Here is a 24,209-nt window from a genome sequence, read left to right as displayed (position 1 = left end):
TATAGGTGTGAACCATGATGCTTGGCCTATTACGTGCATTTTTAAGATTTACATTGTACGGGGGAAGAGGGGAAAGAAACCTTTTTTCTCTACCCTCTTAGTTTGGGCATCTGGGGCCCAGAAAAGTAAACCGACATAGAGCATCTTAACAAAGAACAATAAATTTGTAGAGAAGTGAAAAGACTAAAGGAAAAAGGGTTTAGGTTCTTAGGGGTGGCAAACTACAAGAAGATAAGTATATAGGGGAAATTAATGAAGGATGAGGGTTGTTCTATAAGGTTTGTCATGCAGATTCCTGTCTGTGCTGATACTTAGAGTCTAGAGTCATCTCTAGTGACTAAGACTTCTGGAGATTAAGAGTGGTTCTCTTCCTGATAAGGGAGACGGAGACACCTTAACAAATGGGAATTTATGTTCTGCTTTAAGTCAGATAGGGGAGGGCAGGCAGCTTTATTTTCTTATGTCTACTGCCCTCTTAGCTACCTTTGGCTCAAAATAATTCTTATGCCACAATGGCATATTTTCAGCTGGCATGTTCTGATCCCCTACAACATAAAATTTAAATTTACATAAATATGTACCTTTCTGCAATATTTTTAAAATTCAAAATAAAATAGCCCTGCTGTATTCACATGAAAGCATATGATGAAGTTCATTCATTTTAGCTGCTGTGAAGTATTTAATTCAGTGGTCCTGTCTCCTACTACTGACCGCTTAGGTTGCTTCTAATTTTTTGCCATTATGTAAGTCTGCAGTGTGCACCTTTGTATACACTTTTGTGGATGTATGTAAAAGCATTCCCAGAAAACTGGAATTGCTAGGTCATAGGTAATACAAACCTTGAGCTTTGCTAGATATTGCCAAACTGTGCTAAGAAGTGGCACCAATGTTATCGCCATACAATGTAATCACCAATGTATACTCCAATAGTGGCTGAGAGTTCTGATTTCCCTATATCACGACCACCACTTTGTATTGTTAAACTTTTTAAATCTGTGCCAATTTGCTGAACGTGATACGGTATGGTTTAGTTTAGAACTGGCCAGGTGGGTGGCTCACGCCTGTAATCCCAGCTCTTCCAGAAGCCAAGGCAGAAAAAGATGGCTTGAGGCCAGGAGTTTGGGACAAGCCTGGGTAGCAGTGAGACTCTGTCTGTACAAAAACACTTTTTTTAATTAGCCAGGAGTGGTGGCATATGCCTGTAGTCCCAGTTACTTCCGAGGCTGAGGCAGGAGGATCACTTGAGCCCAGGAGTCTGAGACTGCGATGAGCCATGACTATGCTTCTGCACTCCAGCCTGGGTGACAGAGTGAGATTCTGACTCAAAAATATAAATAAATACAAGAATAGAATGCTAAGTTAATAATGGCGTTCCCATTGTCATCTGGCATCTAATGTTGCAAATGATAAATACACTATCAGTTTACCTGTCATTCTTTTTTGGCACCTTATTTCTGTTTTAATATTTTGTCTTTGTTTTTGTCATTGTGCAGCTTACAGTCACATCATTTTGTATTTTTTGTTGCTGTTGTTTTTGAGACAGGATCTCCATCTGTCACCCAGTCTGGAGTGCAGGAGTGTGATCATAGCTCACGGTAGTCTTGAACTCCTGGTCTCAAGTGGTCCTCCCGATTCAGCGTCCTGTGTAGGTGGGACTATAGTCATGCGACACAACACCCAACTAACTTTTTTAAAAATTATTTTACTTTAGGAGGCTGAGGCGGGTGGATCACGAGGTCAGGAGATCGAGACCATCCTGGCTAACATGGTGAAACCCTGTCTCTACTAAATATACAAAAAATTAGCCGGGCGTAGTGGCGGACGCCTGTAGTCCCAGCTACTAGGGAGGCTGAGGCAGGAGAATGGCGTGAACCTGGGAGGCGGAGCTTGCAGTGAGCTGAGATGGCGCCATGCACTCCAGCCTAGGTGACAGAGGGAGACTCCGTCTCAAAAAAAAAAAAAAAAAAAAATTATTTTTGTAGCGACAGGGTCTTGTTATGTTGTCCAGGCTAGTCTTGCACTCCTGGTCTCAAGCAGTCCTTCTATCTCAGCCTCCCAAAGTGCTGGGATTATAGGTGGTATTGGTTTTTAAATTAATTCTGTTGAAGACTAAGTATCCTTCCTAAATTATATTCTAAATCATTGTCTTTTTAAATGCTGGCTCCTGACTTCTGTTTCCAGCAATTTGGTAAACTTGGTGTGCCCATTCAAGTATAGAACCATTTTTAAAGGACAGATAAAAATAGGAAAACAAAATATACTTCAAAAAATGTTTTTGCAGCTTTCTGGAAAGTAAAGGAAAATAACTAGGGGCTGAAAAGAACTAGAAATCATGATTTCATAAGCACTCGAGCCAGCATGTAACCTGAGGGCGTCTGCAGATCCCTGATGGCCCAGTATCTGAGACTCAAGTAGAGTAAAGGGTCAGAAGGAGGCTGCCCACAAAAGCCACGATCTTCCACTGACAATGACATCAGAAGTGGGTGAATAGAAAAGATACCCACTGAAAAAGACTCTGGCTGTTTTGACCTTGGCTCTGGGTAAACAGAGAGGGGCAAAAAGTCTCTTAATCAATTGTAGCCACAAGTATGCACTCATTCAGCTTGGGAGGCAAATCCACAATATTTGTGAGGCACAAAAAGGCCCAAGCTAAAAATCCTCCCTAGAGGAACATCCTTTAATCATAGGCCTCAAATAACTCCAACATATAAAGTTCCAAGGAACATATTCTCACAATCAAAAATCCCTACATGCATGAGGAAACAAGCCACAATGAATGAGAGTTATAAAGAAAGATAAAATATAAATTCAGACACACGAAGAGTACAGAAATTAAATATAGTGCAGAGGAAAATCCTTAAGAGAAGATAACATTTGGGCAAAGACATGAAGAAGGTGAGAGAGTGAGCCATCCAAGTATCTCAGGAGAGGTGACCTTAGTGGAGAAATCAGAGTTCAAAGGGTCTGAGGCAGGAACACGACTGAATGTTTCAGAAACAGCATGCAATTTGACCTACACTTCTAAAAATATCTTTCTGGATTCTATGTTGAGAATATAGAGGTGAAGGACAAGAGTAAAAGCAGGTAAGCCAGATAGATTATGAATTCATGTGAGATATGGTGGGTGAATTAGACCAAGGATGTAAGGGATAAAACTGAGATGTAGACAGATTCTTGAAGGTAGGGTAGACAGGGTCTGATGATGGATTGAATGTGGTTGAGAAAGAGAGAGGAATCAAAATCACTTTTCACCTACAATGGGAAAGAAGAAAGATGAAGCATAATTGGGAGAAGGGCGGGAGTTTTTTTCTGAACAGGTTGTGCTCAGATCACCAAATTGGGAAGTTAAATAGACAGTTGGATATATGAATATGGACTTCAGAAGAGAGGACTTAACTGGAAGTTTCATTTAGGGGCTGACATAAAGATGAAACTAATGAAAAAAAAATCTCACATTCAAGAAGAGCAATGCATCTCTAGAAGAATTAAAAATAGGATCTGGGACATCAGGTTTTAGCTCCAGTATGTAAATGGATTGGAACTCATCACTCCCATATACACAATAAGATAAAAAGGTGAAGAAATGGAAAATCAACCACTTTTTTTTTTTTTTAACTCTTCAGAGAATTGATGTTGCAGAGCAAATGGGCACCCTGAAATCTGGAGAGAAAGACAAATACAAAGAATCACAGCCAAGATCAGCTTGCTGAGTTTTTGAAAAGGTAAATAAAATTGACGAATCTTTAGCTAGACCAACTAATAAAGAAAAAGAGAGAAGACTCAAATAAAAAAATTATAAATGAAAGAGGAGACATTCCATCTAATATCACAAAAATACAAAGTATCATAAAGAAGAACCATAAACTGTTATACAGCAATAAATTGGATCACCTACAAAAAATGGATAAATTCCTAGACACAGACAACTTACCAATCATGAAGAAATAGAAAATCTGAACAGGCCAGGTGCAGTGGCTCATGCATGTAATCCCAGCACTTTCGGAGGCCGAGGCGGGCGGATCACGAGGTCAGGAGATCGAGACCATCCTGGCTAACACAGTGAAACTCTGTCTCTACTAAAAATACAAAAAATTAGCCGGGCGTGGTGGCAGGCGCCTGTAGTCCCAGCTACTCGGGAGACTGAGGCAGGAGAATGGTGTGAACCCGGGAGGCGGAGCTTGCAGTGAGCCGAGATCATGCCACTGCACTCTAGCCTGGGTGACAGAACGACACTCCGTTTAAAAAAAAAAAAAAAAAAATCTGAACAGACCAGTAACGAGTAAGGAGATTGAATCAGTGATTAAAAACCTTCCAACAAGTAAAAGCCCAGGGCCCATTAGCTTCACTGAGGAATTCTACCAAGCATTTACAGGATTAATGCCAATCCTTCTCAAACTCTTCCAAAAAATTCAAGAGGAGGTAATTCTTCCAAACACATTCCATGAGGTCAGCATTACCCTGACATTACAGCCAGAAAATTACATGACAAAAGAAAAGGAACAATGTTCCTAAATGAACATAGATGCAAAAATCTTCGACAAAATACCAGCAAACCAAATTCAACAACACATTAAGAGAATCATATACCATGATCAAGTGGGATTTATCCCTGAGATGAAAGGATGGTTCAAAATACATAAATCAATAAATGTGATATACCGTATTAATAGAATGAAGGATAAAAATCATATTGTCATCTCAATAGATGCAGAAGAAGCATTTGACAAAATTCAACATAATTTCATGTAAAAAAAAAAAAACTTTCAACAAATTATGTGTAGAAAGAAGGAACCTCAACACCATAAAGGCAATAAGTATCAAGCCCACAGCTAACACCATATTCAATGATAAAAAGCTGAAAGCTTTTCTTCTAAGATCAGGAACAAGACATGGGTACTTCTATTCAATGTAGTATTGGAAATCCTAGTCAGAACAATTAGGCAAGAAAAAGATATAAAAAGCATCCCTACTGGAAAGGAAGAAGTATAATTATCTCTGTTTGCAGATGACATGGTCTTATATATAGAAACTGCTAAAGATTCCACAAAAGGTTGTTGGAATAGGCAAATTCAGCAAAGTTGTAGGATAAAAAAATCAGCATACGAAAATCAATTGTGTTTTTGTACACTAACAAATAAATAATGAAAAATAAAATAAAAAAAATAAAAACACAGAGATTTGCAGAGTTAATTTAAAAAAATACCCAACTATATGCTGCCTTCGAGAAACACAGTTAAGATAGAAAGACATGGATAGGTTAAAAGTAAAGCAAAGGAGAAGGATATTCCATGCTAACATTAAGCAAAGAAATGTTGGAGCAGCTATATTAATTTCAGACAAAACAGATTGCAGAACAAGGAAACGTATTAGATAAATACCTTCACATAATCCAAATAGGCCTATATCTATTAAAGGAATTGAATCAATAATTAACAACCTGGTATTAAAAAAAGCAACAGACTCAGATGGTTTCACTTGTGAGTTCTACCCAGCATTTAAGGTAGAAATGATACTAATTCTCTACAAGCTTTTCCAGATAATGGAAGAGAGAATACTTCTTAACTCATTCTATGAGACTGGCTCTATCCTAATATCAAAATCACATAAACACCACAAGAAAGAAAATTTATAGCCTAACATCTCTCATTAATATGGTTGCAAAATTCTCAAAAAATATGTTAGAAAATTGAATTCAACGAAGCATAAAAAGAATCATACACCATAACTAAGTGAGTTATTTCAGATATATGAGGATGGTTCAGCATTCAAAAATCAGGTAACCTAATCCACCACATCACCAGGCTAAAGAAGAAAAATCATACAGTTGTGTCAACTGATATAGCAAGAGCATTTGACAAAGTCCAACACCCTTTCACGTCAAAAACTCTCAACAAACTAGGAATAGAGGGGAACGTCCTCAATCCCATAGAAAGCATTTACCAAAAAATCTACAGCTAACATGATACTTACGGCAAAGAGTTCGCCTCTTATTACTCCCATTCAACATCATACTGGAAGTTGTGGCTGGTGCAATTAAAATAATAATAATAAAATGAAACAAAAGACACATGATTAGGAAGGAAGGAACAGAACAATCTTTGTTCACGGCTGGGATCTATTTAAGTAGAAAATCCCAAATACAGAACACTATTAATAGGTATAAAAGATATTAATTTACAGGAGAATACAATGTAGAAATTTATATCAATAAAATATGAAAAAGTGGTTACTTTTCTAGAAAATATTTTATCAAAATTGACTCAAGAAGATGGAAAAATGAACCAATAAATAACCGTCCCCAAACCCTGAAATAGATGCTATACCTTTAATGAACAGATGACTAATTTTTATTTAAATAATTCCACAAAGAGAAAAAACATATAATGTTTTCCAACTTATCTGTTACCGAAACTGTGCAAGAGTTATTGATAAGAATATCACTATAAACCAGTCTCACTGGTGAACATAGGTACAATAAAATGCTAGCAATGAAACCCAGCAGATTCATAATATATTCCCTCAGTGGAAGAAAAGACATATTCTATTGACAAAAGTGGGAGGGAGAAGCAAAATACTTGAAACTTAACAAGAAATGTGTGTTACCTATGTGAAGAGAACTATAAAGCTTTACTGAAGGTCATAAAAGAAAACTTCAAAAAAATAGACAAATGTATTATGTTCATAGATAAGAAGTTTTAGTGTAGAAATATCTCAATGTAGTCTGTAAATCTAATGCAATCCCAATAAGACAAGTTCATTCTCATGTTCATAAGAATGGAAACATGCTTCTTAAGTATATTTTAAAAATTTGAAAAAAATTGTGTGGGAAATTTGACCAACCAGAGAGCCAAATATAAAAATACATTGATTTTTGTATGAGGTATTAAAAAAAGAATAGGCTGGGCTCAGTGGCTCAGGCCTGTAATCCCACCACTCTGGGATGCCGAAGCAGGCAGATCACCTGAGGTCAGGAGTTTGAGACCAGTGTGGCAAATATAGTGAAACCCTATCTCTACTAAAAATACAAAAAAAAAATTAGCTGGGTGTGGTGGCACACGCCTGTGATCCCAGCTACTCTGGAGGCTGAGGCAGGAGAATTGCGTGAACCCAGGAGGCAGAGGTTGCAGTGAGCCGAGATCAACACTGCACTCCAGCCTGAGCGACAGAGCAAGACTCCGTCTCAAAATCAGATCGCTGGAATTGGAGAGTCAAGAAATATTCCATCTAAATTAAAATTTAAATTATCTTAAGTATGATCTTTTACATCAGTCTATACAGACTAGTCTATTAAATATATGGTGCTGTGATATTGCCTCATACCAGGAACAAAAATTAACTCCAGAGCAATTAAAGAGCTACACATAAAAAAGATAAAAGCATAGAAATATTCAAAGAAAACAAAATATTTTTATAATCTTGGAAAAGGGAGATGGACAGTTGTGACCATATTGTAACAGATCTTTAAAATAAATGACCCCTTAACAAAAAAGGCCAGCAGTAGACTGAGATACAACACAGTATATTTTGCAACATATGTAACATACAAAGGATTAATATCCAGAACAAAGCCCCACTACATATCAATGAGGAAACAGAAAGACTGTAAACAGGCAAATTCACAAATTAATTCACAAATTAATAAATACGATCAATGTAACGCATGCTGTGCTGTGCTCCAGTACTGAAGGATTTATTCTCCCAGCTGCTGAGGGTGTCCATCCTCTCGTCAGTGGAAGGGACTCACCTTGCCCAAAGGGCATGCCTCCTAGGGCTGCCCTCATTCAATAACCGGGGACTCAGGGCTATGCTGGCATCATCACCATGCTCTAAGTTGGACAACTGGAAAGCACCATTCTAGCTTCAAAGATCACCAGGAGGACAGCTGAGGCCTTAGTTGTGACCAAACAGAAGCCCAACTTCTTCCTCTGCCCAGTCCTGCTTCCTTCCCTCCCAACTTGGATGTTAATCAAGAGAGCACTTCCTCATAACTTCCTGTACCCTAATTTCCATCTCTCCTCCCGCTTTCTGGGACCTGACCTGCAATAGTCAGTGGACATAAAAAGATACCTTGCCGGCCAGGTAATCCCAGCTCACATCTGTAATCCCAGCACTGTGGGAGGCTGAGGTGGGCAGAACACGAGGTCAGGAGTTCGAGATCAGCCTGGCCAACATAGTGAAACCCCATCTCTACTAAAAATACAAAAATTAGCCGGGTGTGGTGGCACAGTCCTCTAGTCCCAGCTGCTTGGGAGGCTGAGGCAGGAGAATCACTTGAACCCGGGAGGCGGAGGTTGTGGTGAGCCAAGATCGTGCCACTGCACTCCAGCCTGGGCAACAGAGCCAGACTCCGTTTCAAAAAAAAAAAAAGTACTTTGACACAGTCCTAATAAAATCGAAGGTTCTATTTTGCTTATTAGATTGGCAACATTTTCAAAGGCTGATAATATCCAGGGTTAGTGAGGGTGTGAGTAAATGACCATTTTCATACATGGTTGGAAAGTAAATTGGTAAATCATTTTTGGAAAGCAATTTTCCATAGCCTCTCAGTTCCGCCTTTCAGTACCTATCTATAAGAATTACTAATGCATCTGCATAAAAAGACATATATAAAGCAGTTCGCTGAAACTTCATTTTTAATACAGAAAAACTGCAAACAGTACATGTGCTGTTTTATAATCTGCTCAACATTTCCTGCTTTGGAGAACCACCTCTTTCCATCTTATTATGAGATGGTGGGACTGTTCATCCCAATAGCTCCTTCCTCCATCTGGGTACAATGGTGAGCACAGAACGCAGCCCTGGCCAATCACAGCATCTCATTTCCCTGGACACAGTGATAGGGCCAGGGGTGGGCACCTGATCCCAATAGGGCCAATCTCAGAACTGCTGCAGAACTGACAGACGGATACCATCGCAGAGAAACTTTCTTTGCAGAGTGGTGAAGCCAGGGACTCTCAGTGACCGTCTTCCCTGGGATGTGAAGAAAACTTGTGTGTGACATGAAAGCAACGCACACACTGAGGCTGATCAACAGCTGGGAACATTGATCTTTAAAGCAATTGTCCAGTCTCTAGATCCAGAAAATGTCTGACTCTTCCATTTCAATAAGCCAGCAATTTCCCCAATTTTACAAAAACTAGTTTAAAACAAATTTCTAAACCTTGCAACTAAAAGAATATTAATGTGATTTGTTGAACATTAGGGGATTAAATAGTTAATATTACCTGTATACTAGAAGCTGGCAATTTTTCTTTCTTCCAGAGAGAGCCAAAAAGTAGTTATTTTAGGCTTTGCAGATCATGTGGTCTATCTCAGCTACTCAGCTCTGCTGCTGAGGTGTGAAAGCAGCTATAGACAATACATAAATGAATGAACGTGGCTGTGTTTCTGTAAAACTTTATTTACAAAAGCAGGCAGGATTTAGCCCTCAGGAAATAGTTTGCTGACATGTCCTAGACAATGAAATCATGAAGAAGCTTAAACATTATGTCCTTTATAGATAAAAATGTAATGAAGTAATATTTTGCAACATAAACCCATGGTTTTTGTTTTGCTTTGTTTGAGAAAGGGTCTTGCTCTGTCACCCAGGTTGGAGTACAGTGGTGCCATCACGGCTCACTGCAGCCTCAACTACCTGGGCTCAGGTGATCCTTTTGAGTAGCTGACGCTACAGGTATGTGCCACCATACCCGGCTAATTATTTTATTTTTTTCTAGAGACAGGGTCTTGATATGTTGCCCAGGCTGGTCTTGAACTCCTGGCCTCAAGCAGTCGTCCCACCTCACCCTCCCAAAATGTTAGGATTACAGGTGTGAGCCACCAGACACAGTCAACCCATGGCTTTTCTTTCTTAGTGACTCCTTTTAAGCTTTCTGCATCAGAACTTCTGCACTTGCAGGTACTTTGGCTGGAATCTTTTTCCCACAGGTACCTGGATGGCCTGCTCCCTTCCAACTTTAGGCCATTATCCAAATGTCTCCTCCTCAAGACTTTTGCTGGTCATGCTATCTAAACACCTTCCTTACTTTATGTTTCTCCTTATTTTCCCCATCAAACATACTACGTATTTTTTTACTTTGAAATCTCCATGAGGACAGTTATTTTAATGTTTTATTCACTATCCCAGTCCTTAAAACAGGGTCTGGCACATAGCAGATGCTCAATAAACATTTGCTAAATGAATGAGTAGAAAGGGTAACGTTTACTGACCACTTACTATGTGCCAGACACCATTGAAAGTGCTTTCTATTAATCATAATCCTCACAAAACCATTTCTAGCAGGTGCCACTATTATTTCTATTGAAGACAATAGTCTTGGAAGACAAGGTTTTTCCTTGCAAGATCTGACCTTTTAAAAATAAAAATGAACAAAAGCTTTCTGTATGGCCAAAAGCCAAGTACCCAAAGGATTTTTGAGCATAAAGCTTATTCTTAAATGGTAGATTGTGATGAATACTTGGATGGTCAGTGGTACCTTTTAGAAGGAGAGGTAGGGAACACTCTGGGTGCAGCTGGGAGAGTTTCTGAGAGTTGGACAGTGGCAGAATTGGCCCTGGTGTGGGCCAGGAGGTGTCCCACATCAGAGCAGACCTAGGCCTTGATTACCAGGTTTGTCCCAGGAGGCTGAGCTCCACTGAGAAGAACCAGAGCAGGACCAGAGCATGCAATGTTACTGGCTGACTGAGGTTCCAGGAGGAAGGGCCAAGGGCAGCCCAAAAATCCCCATGATCTCTCAGGGAGGCAGAGGTGGCTGAGAGGGGAGGGTAGACCCACAGGGAACTGGAGTCAAGCTGAGAAGTTTCCAGAGCACAGGGGCCTCGGTAGAAGAGACCGTGGTGTGATGGAAGTTACCTGGGGGGGGGGGATCTGAGGAGATCAACAGGCCAAAAACACATCCACGGTCTCCATCCCAAAGCCACAATACATAAGCCTTCTACCCCCATCTCAGGTTGCTCCTAGTGAGAGGGGACTTGACTTTCATTAAGTATTTCCCTAATAGGGGCTAAGGAAAACTCAGAATTTGACCGAGTTTATCTAGAAGAGACTTGATCAAGTCCTCTGCTGTTCAGCTAGCAACTGAGCTAATGCTGAAATGAAGTACAGGATGGATGAAGAAAATTATAATTTCGTATGGATGAGATTTGTGATAATTAAGATTTGTCCCTGTTACTCTGATATGGAAAGATCTCGAAGGTACAGTGTTGAGTAAAAAGGCAGCAAGTTGTAGAACAATATGTACAGTATATTTCCGTTTACATAAAAAGCTAACATATGGCGAGGGGTGGTGGTTCAGCCTGTCATCCCAGCACTTTGGGAGGCTGAAGTGGGAGGATCCCTTGAGCCTAGGAGTTGGAGACCAGCCTGGGCAACATAGCAAAATGGTGTCTCTATAAAAAATAAAAATTAGCCGGATGTGGTGGTGCATACCAGCTATTCAGGAGGCTGAGGTGGGAGGATCACAACCCAGGGGAAAAAATAGTAAACAAAAAAAGTAAGCATATATTAGTGCATGTACATATATGTGTAAATACATAGAAATGACCTGACCCCACTCAGATATAAACAGAGGGGAAGGGATTGGAGGGAAAGTGAAAGGATCTAAGAAATGGAAAGCAGGAGTGGAGGAGAGGGAGGAGGGACATTCCCTTTTTAGTCTATGATGCCATTGTGTGCTGTTTGGGTTTGTTTTTTTTTTAGACAGGGTCTTGCTCTGTCATCCAGGCTGGCGTGGCAGTGGCGTGATCACAGCTAACAGCTCACTGCAGCTTCCAACTCCTGGCTCAAGTGATTCTCCCACCTCAGCCCCCTTAGTAGCTGGAACTATAAGTGCACGCCAGCACGCCCAGCTAATTTTTAAATATTTTTGTAGAGACAGGGTCTCATTATGTTGCCCAGGCTGGTCTCCAACTCTTGGCCGTAAGTGATCTTCCAACCTCTACCTTTCAAAGTGTTGAGATTACAGATGTGAGCCACCACACCACATGCTAATCGTGTGCTTCTTCCTCCCTCTAAGCATTTACAGCCCTATCTCTATTGTCTTGCTATAGAAGGTACCATATTGCATTGGAAATGGCTGGCTTACAGCTTTATCCTCCCTACTTAATTATGCACCCCTCAAGGGCAAGGGACGTGTCTTACTCACCTTTATGCTCTGAATCTTCTAGGACCTCAACACATATGTGATGAATGAATGAGCAAAAATGGTAATAAACGTACCTCTGATTTCAAGTTAGTCCCTGAGTTCTAGTTTATCAAGTGTTTAAATACCAGTAATATGACCTACTTAAAATTTGAATTTGAAAACTAAAATGGAAGAAGCCTGAGTTAGTAAAGGAAAAACAGGACTCTTCGTTGAAAGTTAGTTGTGACATCAACTCTCTAAGGAGGAGCCATCCCATAGTTAAGGTGAAAGCACAAACCTGGGGCATGAATATTGTGAATAATCAAGAGTCCCCTATCTTTAAAAATTCAGACCTAGAATTTTATGTAACAACGATTTTATCTGTAACTTCCTTTTAGTGCAACACTCAAATGTTAGCTAGTGCTAAAAGTATGGAAGGGTGTTTTTTTGAAAAGGTGTTTTTCAGAGTCTAAAAAACCCTCAAGCCCAATTCCATCTCTTCTGAGATTTTATGAGACTTTCCAAACTGACTAGGGCCATGTCTGAGGGTGACAAGATGAGCACCAGATTATTAATTGAAAATACCCAGCACTTTATATCAGGCAGTCAAATCCAAAACTAAGAGAACTCAGGAGGCTGAGGCAGGAGAATCGCTTGAACCCAGGAGGCAGAGGGTGCAGTAAGCCGAGACTGCGCCTTTGCACTCCAACCAGGGCGACAGAGCGAGACTCTGTCTCAAAAAAAAAAAAAGAAGAAAAAAGAAAACTCATGGGGTAGAATTTCATGATGTTTGCACACGTGACAGGAGAGGGTTCCGTGGGTTTGCAGACTTCTATGTAACTGGGGTAAAACTGGATAGGCTCCCCAAGTTTGGGAGCACAGGTATGGGTGACAGACGGATCTAGGAATGCCTTTGCAGTGGGGGCCTCCTGAGCGATTGCTCTGGGGCTGCTTCTGCAGGCTACAACCGCAAATTTCAGGAACTGAGAATGGTGAGGAGGAAGTGGAAACAGCCTGGGTAGCACCAGGAATCTCTCTGGGACCTCTTGTTCCTCTCACCTACCTCAATTCTTCCTCCTGGGTTGATGAACAGGAACCACACAGGGTTCACCAACTCATACCCTCAGCGCTACCGGGAAAGCAAGGCCTTAGTCCCTGGCTAACTCTCAAAGCTGTTGTTCTGTGTCTTCCATTTGGTTCTCGAGGACAGTGGAGACCCTGGGAACTGCCGCATCCCTGACCACTGGACACAGCAGCATGAAGAAGACTGTGATCCTTTTCTTACGCTGATCTCAAGTCACAATTTTTTAGATGCTTTTCAAATATGCACATCAATTATTTCTCTAGGTTTTCTTCAGTGTAGCATCAGTACAGTGTATACTATATTTTAGAATTAAAAAACTCCATGAAAGCAGACTGTAGGTGAGATTTCCCTCTAGGTACCTTCCCATTAAGCGCAGTAGGCACGTAAATTAAGAGTGCCCCTTGATTGCAGAAATGTGGAAAGCACAAATAAGGCCAGGTACGGTGGCTCACGCCTGGAGCCCCAACGCTTTGGTAGGCTGAAATAAGAGGATTGCTTGAGCCCAAGAGTTCGAGACTGCAGTGAACTAAAAAAAAAGGCACAAATGAAGGTGTGGCTGAGATCTTCCAGCATGCACTGCTCTAGGCAGGGAAGCTAGTTTGAATTTTCTCCTTGCTTCCTGCTTCTGGACTTGTCCCTTGCCCAGGGCAAAAGGCTCAAGCTAAAATCTTCTGATTCCTTTGGTTCTTGGTCTTTTGGCTAAGATCAAGTGTAAAATCTCCTAATTCCTCTGGTCTTGGCATTCAGTGTTGGCTTCAGGTCTGAAGGTCACACCAATTTGTCTGGACCTTGTTGATCTACAAAGAATAGAATCTTTCCTCCCTGCAGCCATTTAAAAAACTCTCCTAAGGGCTGGGCATTCTTCTTTTTGGAGGCTCCAACCCTTCAGTGTATCAAACATATGAAAATGCATTCACAGTCCACATTTAATTCAACATTTTTGCTGTAAAATACATTAGAAAAGATTTTTATGATTTTGCTCTAAAAATGTTTAGCTATGACTTTTTTTTCTTTTTCTTTTTCTTTTTTGGAGATTCAGAATCTCAATCCACCCAGACTAGAGTGCCACTGATCACAGTTCACTGCAGCCTCAATCTCCCAGGCTCAAGTGATCTTCCCACCTCAGTCCCTCGAGTAGCTGGGACCACAGGCACACACCACTATGCCTGGATAATGTTTTGTTTTTTGTAGAGGCAGGGTCTCCCTATGTTGCCCAGGCTGGTCTCTAACTCCTAGGCTCAAGCAATCCTACCACCTCAACCTCTTAAAGTGCTGGGATTACGGGCAAGAACCACCACGTCCAGCCAAACATTTAATTTTTGATTGACTATTTACTATCTTTTTTATCAATCATTATGCATACTTGTAACATAAGAAAAGCTAACTCACAAATTGTTTATATACGTAATGACTTTTTAATTACTAAATTTAAATTTAATAAACTTGGCAGTATTATGTTTTGGCAACATTTAGTCAAATGTTATTATTGATATCACTTTTGCGGTTTTCTTTTGTAATCAAAATTTTTGTTTTCACATCTCAAATTTTTTTTAGGTCCCCGAAAAACGCATAGGCTCTATGCATTGGGAAGATGATGCCCAATGGGTAAACAATTTGTAAACTTGCATAAGCACTCTTTGCGAGCACGGGAGGTTCCTTTTCTCCTACATATAAGAAAATGGTCTGTTCACCACAGGCTTAGTTCGCCATTGCCTAAATCATACAACAACTACTATAAATAGCAAGGAGCAAGTGAAAATGCTGGTCTCTTATTGGAATTGGGTTAGTATGTTAAATGATATTACTGTGTTACTTATTTAACTAGGAAAGATAGTTGCATTAAAAAAATTATTATAAAAGTAACACATATGCATCTTATAACATTTGGAAAATGCAGAAATATATTTTAAAAATCATCCATAACCCTAACTGCACCCCGATATAGCACTGTCAAAAGTATGCTCTGTTTTCTTTCAGTGTTTTACGTGCACACACATTTTATAATACACTTTTTACTTTTTAAAAATTTTTAATTTTTATTTTGTAAAGATAGGGCCTTGCTATGTTGCCCAGGCTGGTCTTGAACTCCTGGCCTCAAGAGAGCCTTCCACCATGGCCCCCTAAAGTGTGGAGATTATAGGTGTTAGTGCTATTTGGAAGCTTTGCGCTTTTTAAAAAAAGCTTTGTGCTATTAAAACCATAGCTTATATACGATATGTATCCTATTTTTTCACTTATATTAATATCATGATTATTTTATGTCATTACATTTTCTGTGAAAATATCATGTTTATTGTATGCACTATATCCTGCCATGTGATCTCCCCATGTTGAAATTTCCATTTCTATAATAAAGAAACTTTCATATATATAAAGATATATATGATCAAGATATAATGTCCTTCACACAGCTTCCTGTCTTCCAGCGGGGGAGGCTAGCTCAAGTTCTCATGTTGCTGCTTGGGGAGTGGAGAAGGTGGGGTGGTCTGGGGAATGGTTAGTCTGCGCATTACCTGCTTTTCACTCCATCTCCTCCCAGTCCAATCTCCCCAAGTCAGGCTAACCAGATAGGTGTCAACTAACTGGTAGATTCCTGGAATGGCTGCCACTGTCCAGGAAGTCCCAGCCAGCTACAGAAGCCAGAAGAATCACCATCGAAATTTAAATTGGAGTGGAAAACCCCAACTGGCTGGCTCCAAACCACAGTCAGTCCAGGAAGGGTTTGGATAGTTTAGCCAGACCCCTGGAACTCCCAGAAAGCAAGCTGTGCTGCATCATGTCAATAGCTTATCTCCCCAAAAGTAACTCACTTGTCACAGTTGAATTTTTAGAGCCCATTTATTGCATTTGTAGCTTGCTTATTGCCTTTTGGCTAGATTTGACAGCTTATGCACTTTAAGAATGGTCTTCCAACATAATAATTTTCCATGGCAAAGCTCAAGGTGACATTGTAGAAGGATGAATGGAATTGTCTCACATCTTGCTCTGATCTCTTCATAAAGCAAGGAAAAGCACAAAGCTTCCAAACAGCACTAAGTCAAAAAAGCTACCAGTTTCCTTTTCTCAAGGAAGAATTGGAATTATTCGATTGATAGTATTTTTTATTAAAAAGGGTAATATAAAAAATCAGAGCATCTACCCATTCGACCTCCACTTCTGGTCTTGTATACCTTAGGCAACATAATATTTACACCATGTAGTTTTATACTAAATAAAGTTGTTTATACTAAAAGATACTAAATAAAGTTGATTATAGTAAATGTAAGCAAAAACAAAACCACAACAACAAGAAGCAGAAACAAGTCAGTATTGGGGGCTGTGCACAGTGGTTCATGCCTATAATCCCATCACTTTGGGAGGCCAAGGGCGGGGATCACTGGAGGCCAAGAGTTCCAGACCAGCCTGGGCAACATAGCAAGACCTTGTCTCTACAAAAAAATACAAAAATTAGCTGGGCATGGTGGTGTGCACCTGTAGTCCCAGCTATTAGGGAGGTGGGAGGCAAGAGGATCACTTGAGCCCAGGAGGTTGAGGTTGCCGTGAGCCATGATTATGCCACTGCACTCCAGCCTGGGGCACAGAGTGAGACCCTATCTCAGAAATAAATAAATAAATAAAACCAAGTCAGTACTGGGAACGTTTTAAATCTTCTTGACATGTCCTTCTTTCTTCTTAGTGAACTTGGCTGCTGGAGCCTTTCTTCCATTTGTGATGGGTTTGCCATCTGGATGAGTAACATCCCACCAGGCCAAATGCAAAAGGATGTGGCTGTTGATGAGGGCATGGCATTCCTCTTGACTGACACAACCACATGCTCTTCTTGAAGTCACACTCCCTTGCTCTTCCTTCTAGAGAAGGAAGATCTATGCCTCTCTTCCAGACCTTTGGCGAATGTTGATGGTTTGGGTTCTTCAACCCTTGACAAGGTAAGCAGCTTGAACCAGGTGGGCTGAACCAAGAACAAGCAGGACATACACTTTGTCTCATTAGCATGCAAACTCCAAAGGCAAACAGTGATCAAATTGCTAAGTGGCTAAATCCGCATGTAGTATCTAGCCCTCGAGTTTAAATATGATGTCTAACCTAATTTCCTAACAAAGTATTTCTGAATGGAACCTTGCACAAAACATTTTCTGGCTATGCAAACTTTACATGTAACTTTGTTATGAGAGATAAAATATTCCTTTTTTTATTCACCAAAATTTCACCACAGGTGCTATGGGAAAGGGAGTATTCAGGGTTCACTGAGATGCCCTAGAAGGGGGTACACCATGGTCCTTGCCTTCAAAGTTTCTTATTGCCCAAGAAATTACTTATTACATTTCTCTAGACCTCAATCATCTATCGAATGCATACAATTTGAGAATTGGATTACACATTTTGAGGTCACTTCATTCCTCTTTCCTTTTCTTTCTTATTTTTAGAGACAGTCTCACTCTGTTGCCCAGGCTGGAGTGCAGTGGCACAATCATAGCTCACTATAATCTCAAACTCCTGGGCTCAAGCGATCCTCCTGCCTTGGTCTGCCAAAGCTCTGGGATGACAGGCGTCAGCTAAGGTCATTTCTGTGACTCTAGACCTCTTGCATCACACATACCCTCCACAGAGCACAAAGCTAATGTGAAAGGTTATTGGCAAAATCATTTAATGAGGCAGGAGATGGCTTGAGGTCAGGAGTTCAAGGCTGCAGTGAGCTGTGATCTTGCCACCGCACTCCAGCCTGGGTGTCAGACTGAGACCCTGTCTCAAAAAAAAAAATAAAATCAATCAATCAATCAATCAATCAATCATTTAATGATGTATTTGTGAATGGCATTGTGTTAGATGCCATTCAAAACATGTTAAATCACCAGAAATTCTGTCCTTTGAAACCTGCAAATCTCCTCATAACTACCTAAAAATACCACACTATGCCCCTATCTGTCCCTCACATGGTGCTATCGGCCTCTGCACTCACCCACAGATTGCTGCTTTCCTAAGGAGGAGCCTCTCCTGATAACAGGTATCCATCTCCTCTTCCTCTAGGCTCATTCAGCACTCTGTCATCACTAAATTCAGTTTTTTGGCAGTTGCAGCAAGCCTATTGTCTTGCATTATTAATATAAAATTAAGTATAATATAACTATTATGAAACAAATAAATGCTATGGAAGCACTGAGGTGGAAGGAAGGATTAATTTTAATTAGGAGGATCAGGAAAGCATCAGGGAAGAGAGAATTTTTGAGTCTAATTGTTTTCAAGGGCAGGATCCTGTAAAGGAGTTTAGGTTGGGTGGTGTGAAAAGCAAAAATTGATGATGATGGTAAGCCTTCAAGCCTGGTCAATGAAAATTTGTTAAATAAAAGAACTTCCAGCAGGGTAACCGAGTGATATGAATGCCATTTCCAATATAATACAAGAAATAAAGTAACTTGTGGATGGGGAAAGATGTCAAACTTGGTTTTAGATATCTTTTTTTTTTGAGATAGGGTCTTGCTCTGTTGCCCTGGCTGGAGTGCAGTGGTGCAGTCATAGCTCACCCCAGCCTCAGTGATCCTCCTGCCTCAGCCTCCCAAGTAGCTGGGACCACAGGATGCATACCGCCATGTGCAGCTAATTTAAAATTTTTTTTTTTTTTTTGGTAGAAATGAGATCTCACCATTACATCCAGGCTACTCTTGAACTCCTGCGCTCAAGTGATTCTCCCACCTTGGCGTCCCAAAAGTGCTGGGATTACAGGCGTCAGCCACCATGCCCAGATGGTTTTAGACACTTTTAAAAGATGCCTGTGGAAAAATGATGTACAAATATGCAACCAGGCACTTCTCTGGGGTGGGGGAAGAGTTTATGAGTTACTTGCAAGCACTCTACATTTTCTATTGTGTTGTCTGGTTTACAAAGGGCTTTCATCGCCATTATCTACTGTTGATTTTGATTCTAACAAACATCCTATAAAGTAGGTAGGGGAGGATTATATTACTAGGTTCAAAATAGTTCCTAAAGTGGCATTTGTGTCTGATGGCACTTATTTTTAACATAAAGAACCCGAGGCTGGGAGAGGTTAAGTGATTTGCTCAAGTAAGTGGGAGAGCTACAGCTCAGTCCCTGTGATGTCTCACTAAAAATTTAGGTTTTGGGCTTTTTTAAACCACTAAGAGTAGTGATGGTTGATGCTGGAGAAGCAGATATCATTTTGGATGAAAGCAAGCAGGAAATTACGACGAGGGGATTTTGGGGTAAACTTGTGTTTAAAAAACAGTCAAAGAAAGAATAGGAGCAAAGGAGACTCAAGATCCTAAAGGGATAATGGCCTGTCATCCTTCATCTCCCTGACAGGACCAAGCAGTCTGCCAAGGGCACAGAAGGTATCTACTATATTTGAGTGGAGTAATAACGACAACAGACAACTTACAGCGGGTCCTCAAATACTGTCATTTTGTTCAATGTTGTTTTGTTATAATGTTGATGAGAAAAAAATGGATTTCTAGCCAGGACTACTTTTGTATTTGCAGGTTCTCCTCGTGTCTGCAAGAGTTTTCTTTGGGTACCCTGGTTTCCTCTCACATCTTAAAGACACGCACGTTCAGATCATAGGCTTGTCAACATGATACCAGTAGTTTTTCTTTTCTTTCTTTATTTTTTTCTTTTTTTCTTTTTTTTAAGAGACGAGGTCTCCATCTATATCACCCAAGCTAGAGTGTAGTGGCATGATCACAGCTCACTGCAGCCTCCAACTCCTGGGCTCAAGCAATCCGCCTACCGCAGCCTCCAGAATAGCTGAGACTACAGGTGTGTACCACCATGCCTGGTTAATTTTTGTATTTATGGTAGAGATGGGGTTTCACCATATTGCTCAGGCTGGTCTTCAACTCCTGGGCTCAAGCAGTCCACCTGCCTCATGCCTCCCAAAGTGCTGGGACTATAGGCGTGAATCACTGCCCCCTTCCTAAATGGTCCCAGTTTAAGTGAGTGTAGGGTGTGTGTGTGTGTGTGTGTGGTGTGTGTGTGCGTGTGTGTGTGTGTGTGTGTGTGTGTGTGCGTCTTGCAACAGAATAGCATCCTATCCAGGGATGGTTCCCACCTTTTGCCCAAGCTGAGCTGCTGGGATAGGCCCCCGCTATCTGTGACCTTGAACTGGAATAAATGAGTTGGAAAAATGAATAAATCCTGAAACAAATGACTGTAAAATAAAAATATGTAAGTGTACATTAATCATAAAAATGCACGACAATAAATGAGATAGGAGCGCACTCAGCTACCATATTTGTGATTGTTTTTTGATTCTCATGGTAGCAGCAGGTCCCACAGGCAACTTTTGCTTTGCAAACACTTATTCCTTGATTTAACCCAGCACCACAGCAACCATCGCTCACTGAATCACCAGAAATTTGGCAAACCATTATCCTGTTTTTATCAATCTTTAAAAAATGTAGGTAGGCCGGGTGCAGTGGCTGGCGCCTGTATTCCCAGCACTTTAGGAGGCCGAGGTGGGCAGATTCCCTAAGCCCAGGAGTTCGAGACCAACCTAGGCAGCATGGTGAAAACCCATCTCTACCAAAAATACAAAAAGTTTATCCAGGCTTGGTGGTGTGCGCCTGTAGTCTCAACTACTGGGGAGTCTGACGTGGGAGAATCACCTGAGTCTGGGGAAGTAGAGCCTGCAGTGAGCTGTGATTGCACCACTGCACCCCCAGCCTGGTTGACACAGTGAGACCCTATCTCAAGGGAAAAAATAAAAATAAAAAAGAGGTATAGCTCACATTCATTTTAATGTTTAATGTTAGAAGTGTTTTGAGTCTTTACTTTGAAGTTCGGTGATGTTTTTGTAACCGGAAATAATGCTGTAGGAACTTAACTCTTTTTTTATATGTCAGCCTATGGCAAATTTGGTTTTGTTATATGTTGTTTTGCTTAAGGTGACAGTTTCCAAGAACCTATTCCGTTAGGACTGGTGAGCTGGGTCATCCCGGCACAGGATGACGACTGCAAGGACGATATGGGGGCAGCAGGGTTTTAGACATACTTGGAATGGCAGCTTCCTGAGGTAGGCCAAGTATTCTCAACATAATAAGGGCTACATTTAGGTGTATCTGGAGGAAGACGGTGAACAGATTTCCATGGACGGTGAGTGCACTGGAAAACAGGCAGGGATGGCAAGTACCATAGTGATAGATTGGAAGAAGGTGCACTTTGGGGCATGATTCTGGGCTCTCGATAAGGTCCCAGGTTCCTGTCCCGGGAACGGAGTGGGTTGGCAGTGACAGCCCAGCCTATTAGGTGGGAGTCTCCCTCTTCAATGACTCCAGGAGGCCCATATCGAGGGTCTGAAAGGCCAGACGGTTAACAGCACAAAGGTATTAAGTTCGTTTCAGGGACAGACCCGGCAATGTGTCCGGGTCCTTCCCCTCGGTGCTGGGAAGCTCTAGTTTCCCTGCAGCATTTCACACCTGGCTGGGTCTCCTGACTCGCGGCGTGGGTGAGCGCATGAGCCTCCCTCCTTCGCCTGATCGACGCCTGGGGGCTCCTCTCCCCAACCTCCTCACTCTGCCCACTCTGTCCTCTCCCTCCTCGGGGAGCGGCAGGGGACGCCTGACCGGGGTCCCCAGGCTCCCCGCTCGCAACCCACGGCCTCCTCCGCGGGCAGGGAGCGAACGCGCGGAGATCGCCCGCGCACAGGAGGCGGCCCGGCTGCAGCGGGGCCGGGGCGGGAAGGCGCAGCCTAACGGTCCGGCTGCCGCGCCCCGCGCCCCGCACCCAGTGCCCCGCCCGCGGCGCCGCAGCCGCCTCCCGCCTGCCCGCCCGCCCCCTGCGTCATGACGCCGGCGCCCAACGCGGAAGCCGCTCGCCGCGCGCCGGGTCCAGCCGCGGGCTGAGCGCGGAGCCGCGGCGGGCGCAGGATACGGGCCGGGGCGCGAGCCGAGCGCAGTCTGCCGGGCCGAGCGGGCGGAGCGAGCCGAGCGGGGCCGAGCGCGCCGGCGGCGGCGGCGGGCGGAGCGGAGCGCGGCGCGCCGGGGCCGCCGCCGGGGGGATGCGGCTGCCTCCCCGGGCCGGGGTGTAGAGAGGGCGGGTCCCCGGCCTCGGGAGCGCGGCGGTGGAGGGGACATAGGAGGCGGCCATGGCGACCCCCGGCAACCTAGGGTCCTCAGTCCTGGCGAGCAAGACCAAGACCAAGAAGAAGCACTTCGTAGCGCAGAAAGTGAAGCTGTTTCGGGCCAGCGACCCGCTGCTCAGCGTCCTGATGTGGGGGGTAAACCACTCGGTAAGGGCTCGGCTGCGGCGCGCGGTCCCCTTTCTCCTCCTCCTCTTCCTCCTCGTTCCCCTCCTCCTCCGGCTGCAGCTGCTGCGGGGCGGGGAGCCGGAGCCAGCCCTGGCCCTCCGGCTGCTCGCCCGCCTCGAAGTCCCCAGCCCCGCGGCGCGTGCCCCCAGCCCTCCGGGCCGCCCAGGCACCACCGCTTGCGTCCCCTTTAGATCTATGGCCGGGTGCGGGTCGGGGGTCCCTTGTGCATGTGAGTCTCACGGTGGGTGCCAGTGCCGCCCCCCGTCCGCCCGCCCGCGGGTCGGTCCCCGCAGCCTGGGAGGTAGGAAGTTTGTGCGGGGCACGGCGCCTCGGCTGTCAGCCCCAGCGGGAGCTGCTGGGGGCTGGGTCCCGGCGACCGCTGCCGGGTGTGGGGGCCGCGCGGCGCCCGCGTCTTCCGCTTGCGGGCAGGTGTACCTGTCCTGGGCTGGGCGCGTGCGAGCCTCCCACTGGGGCACTGGGGTGAGGATACCGGAGCGCGAGCAGATTTGGGGCAGCAGCTTTAGTGCTTAGGTCCTTTCTTTTTCCTTTAAAGGCAATATTACTGGGCACAGGTCGGCTTTTTGGCAAAGCAGCAGCCGATGTAAATATGGCTCTGGCGTCGGGCGGCATCCCTGCGCTTCTCCCGCATCGCCCTGCCGCTGTGCGGGCCGGAGAGCCCTTGGTGGGGAGTCTTCCTTCGTCGCCTCCCCCCACTTTGGGGAGTCAGGCAGAAGTCACCGACTGCGGAAGGGCGGCCGGGACCGGGACAGCAGGCGGGGGTCCCGGCGGGCGCGGGCAGAGGGGGTCCCGAGTTGGTCGCACCCGATGTGGGGGGTGTGAGAAAGGCTGGAGAAGAACGCGTGGAAAGGTTAGCGTCACGCACAGTCGGGGGTTGGAGGATGCGCCGCTGCGGGCTATGCGGACTGCGGTTCGAGGGTCTGAAATAGCCTCCTGCTGATCTGACAGCGAGAAACTCCTGCAGTTTTAATCCACTTAGATAGGATCAGGAAGCATGATCGGAGCTGTTGGCTCAGCCAGGAAAGTTTAAACGAGCTGTGAATTTTGACCATGACCTTAGCCACTGCAGTCACTTAGCATCTGGGGAAAAGTGTAAGTCCTCTTTCCCTGCTTTTGATTTCGATGGATGTCTGTATGTCCTTTTCAGCGTAATGGAAATGACAGAAAACCATGCTGGTTTTTTGGAAAACACACACACACACACTCTCTCTCAATGTAGTGAAGTTGTTTAAAATGCCTAAAAGCATCGTTTTTGTATTTTTCTTCCCCAAGCTGAGCAGGGGGAAGGGCGAAACAGTATCAGGATCGATCGTGTTTGCATGGAGTGAGTGTTTTTGAAAAAGTTGAGAAATGATTATTTTTATCCAGCTTAATGACTGATTCACTGAAGTTCATTTTAACTTCCTGACAACTTCTTTAGCTATTTGAGAATGTAAGTTGTTACAAGAGCATGCATTACTGCACCAAAAACTCCTCTCTCAAGTTTTATTACGGAAAATGAAATGCAATTTTTCCTAAGTAATAAGTTTACAATGTAGAGTTATGTATAATTTTGTTAAGCTCTTTTATTATTTATGTTAGTAGTTGTTGGGTCCCTTATTACTAGAATAGAAACTTACAATTTAAAAAAAGGATGAATACCGTAGTGCTTACTCATTTATGGTGCTTTTATCTCCTTTGGAGTTCTGGTGTTTTGGTCAGGAGAGTGTTTCTGTCTCGGGGTTTAATT

General features: G+C 43.2%; 1 protein-coding gene across 2 annotated transcripts in view; it reads left to right on the top strand.

Moving 5' to 3' along the window:
- Positions 1-22,044: 22,044 nt before the first annotated feature.
- The window catches only part of PIP4K2A (phosphatidylinositol-5-phosphate 4-kinase type 2 alpha), a 179,438-nt gene continuing 177,273 nt past the window's right edge, over positions 22,045-24,209 (top strand). The window contains exon 1 of one of the 2 annotated variants that reach the window (XM_024253924.3): positions 22,045-22,444. In XM_024253924.3, coding sequence (XP_024109692.1) covers positions 22,301-22,444 — 144 coding nt within the window. In that variant the 5' untranslated portion in view covers positions 22,045-22,300. The remainder of the gene's footprint in view (positions 22,445-24,209) is intronic. The other variant, XM_024253926.3, reaches the window with a different exon arrangement.

This window comes from Pongo abelii, chromosome 8, assembly GCF_028885655.2.
Source record: "Pongo abelii isolate AG06213 chromosome 8, NHGRI_mPonAbe1-v2.0_pri, whole genome shotgun sequence".
In the NCBI taxonomy this organism is placed as follows: domain Eukaryota; kingdom Metazoa; phylum Chordata; class Mammalia; order Primates; family Hominidae; genus Pongo; species Pongo abelii.
Note: the sequence above shows the minus strand (reverse complement) of the source record. Positions and strands in the feature narration are given on the sequence as shown.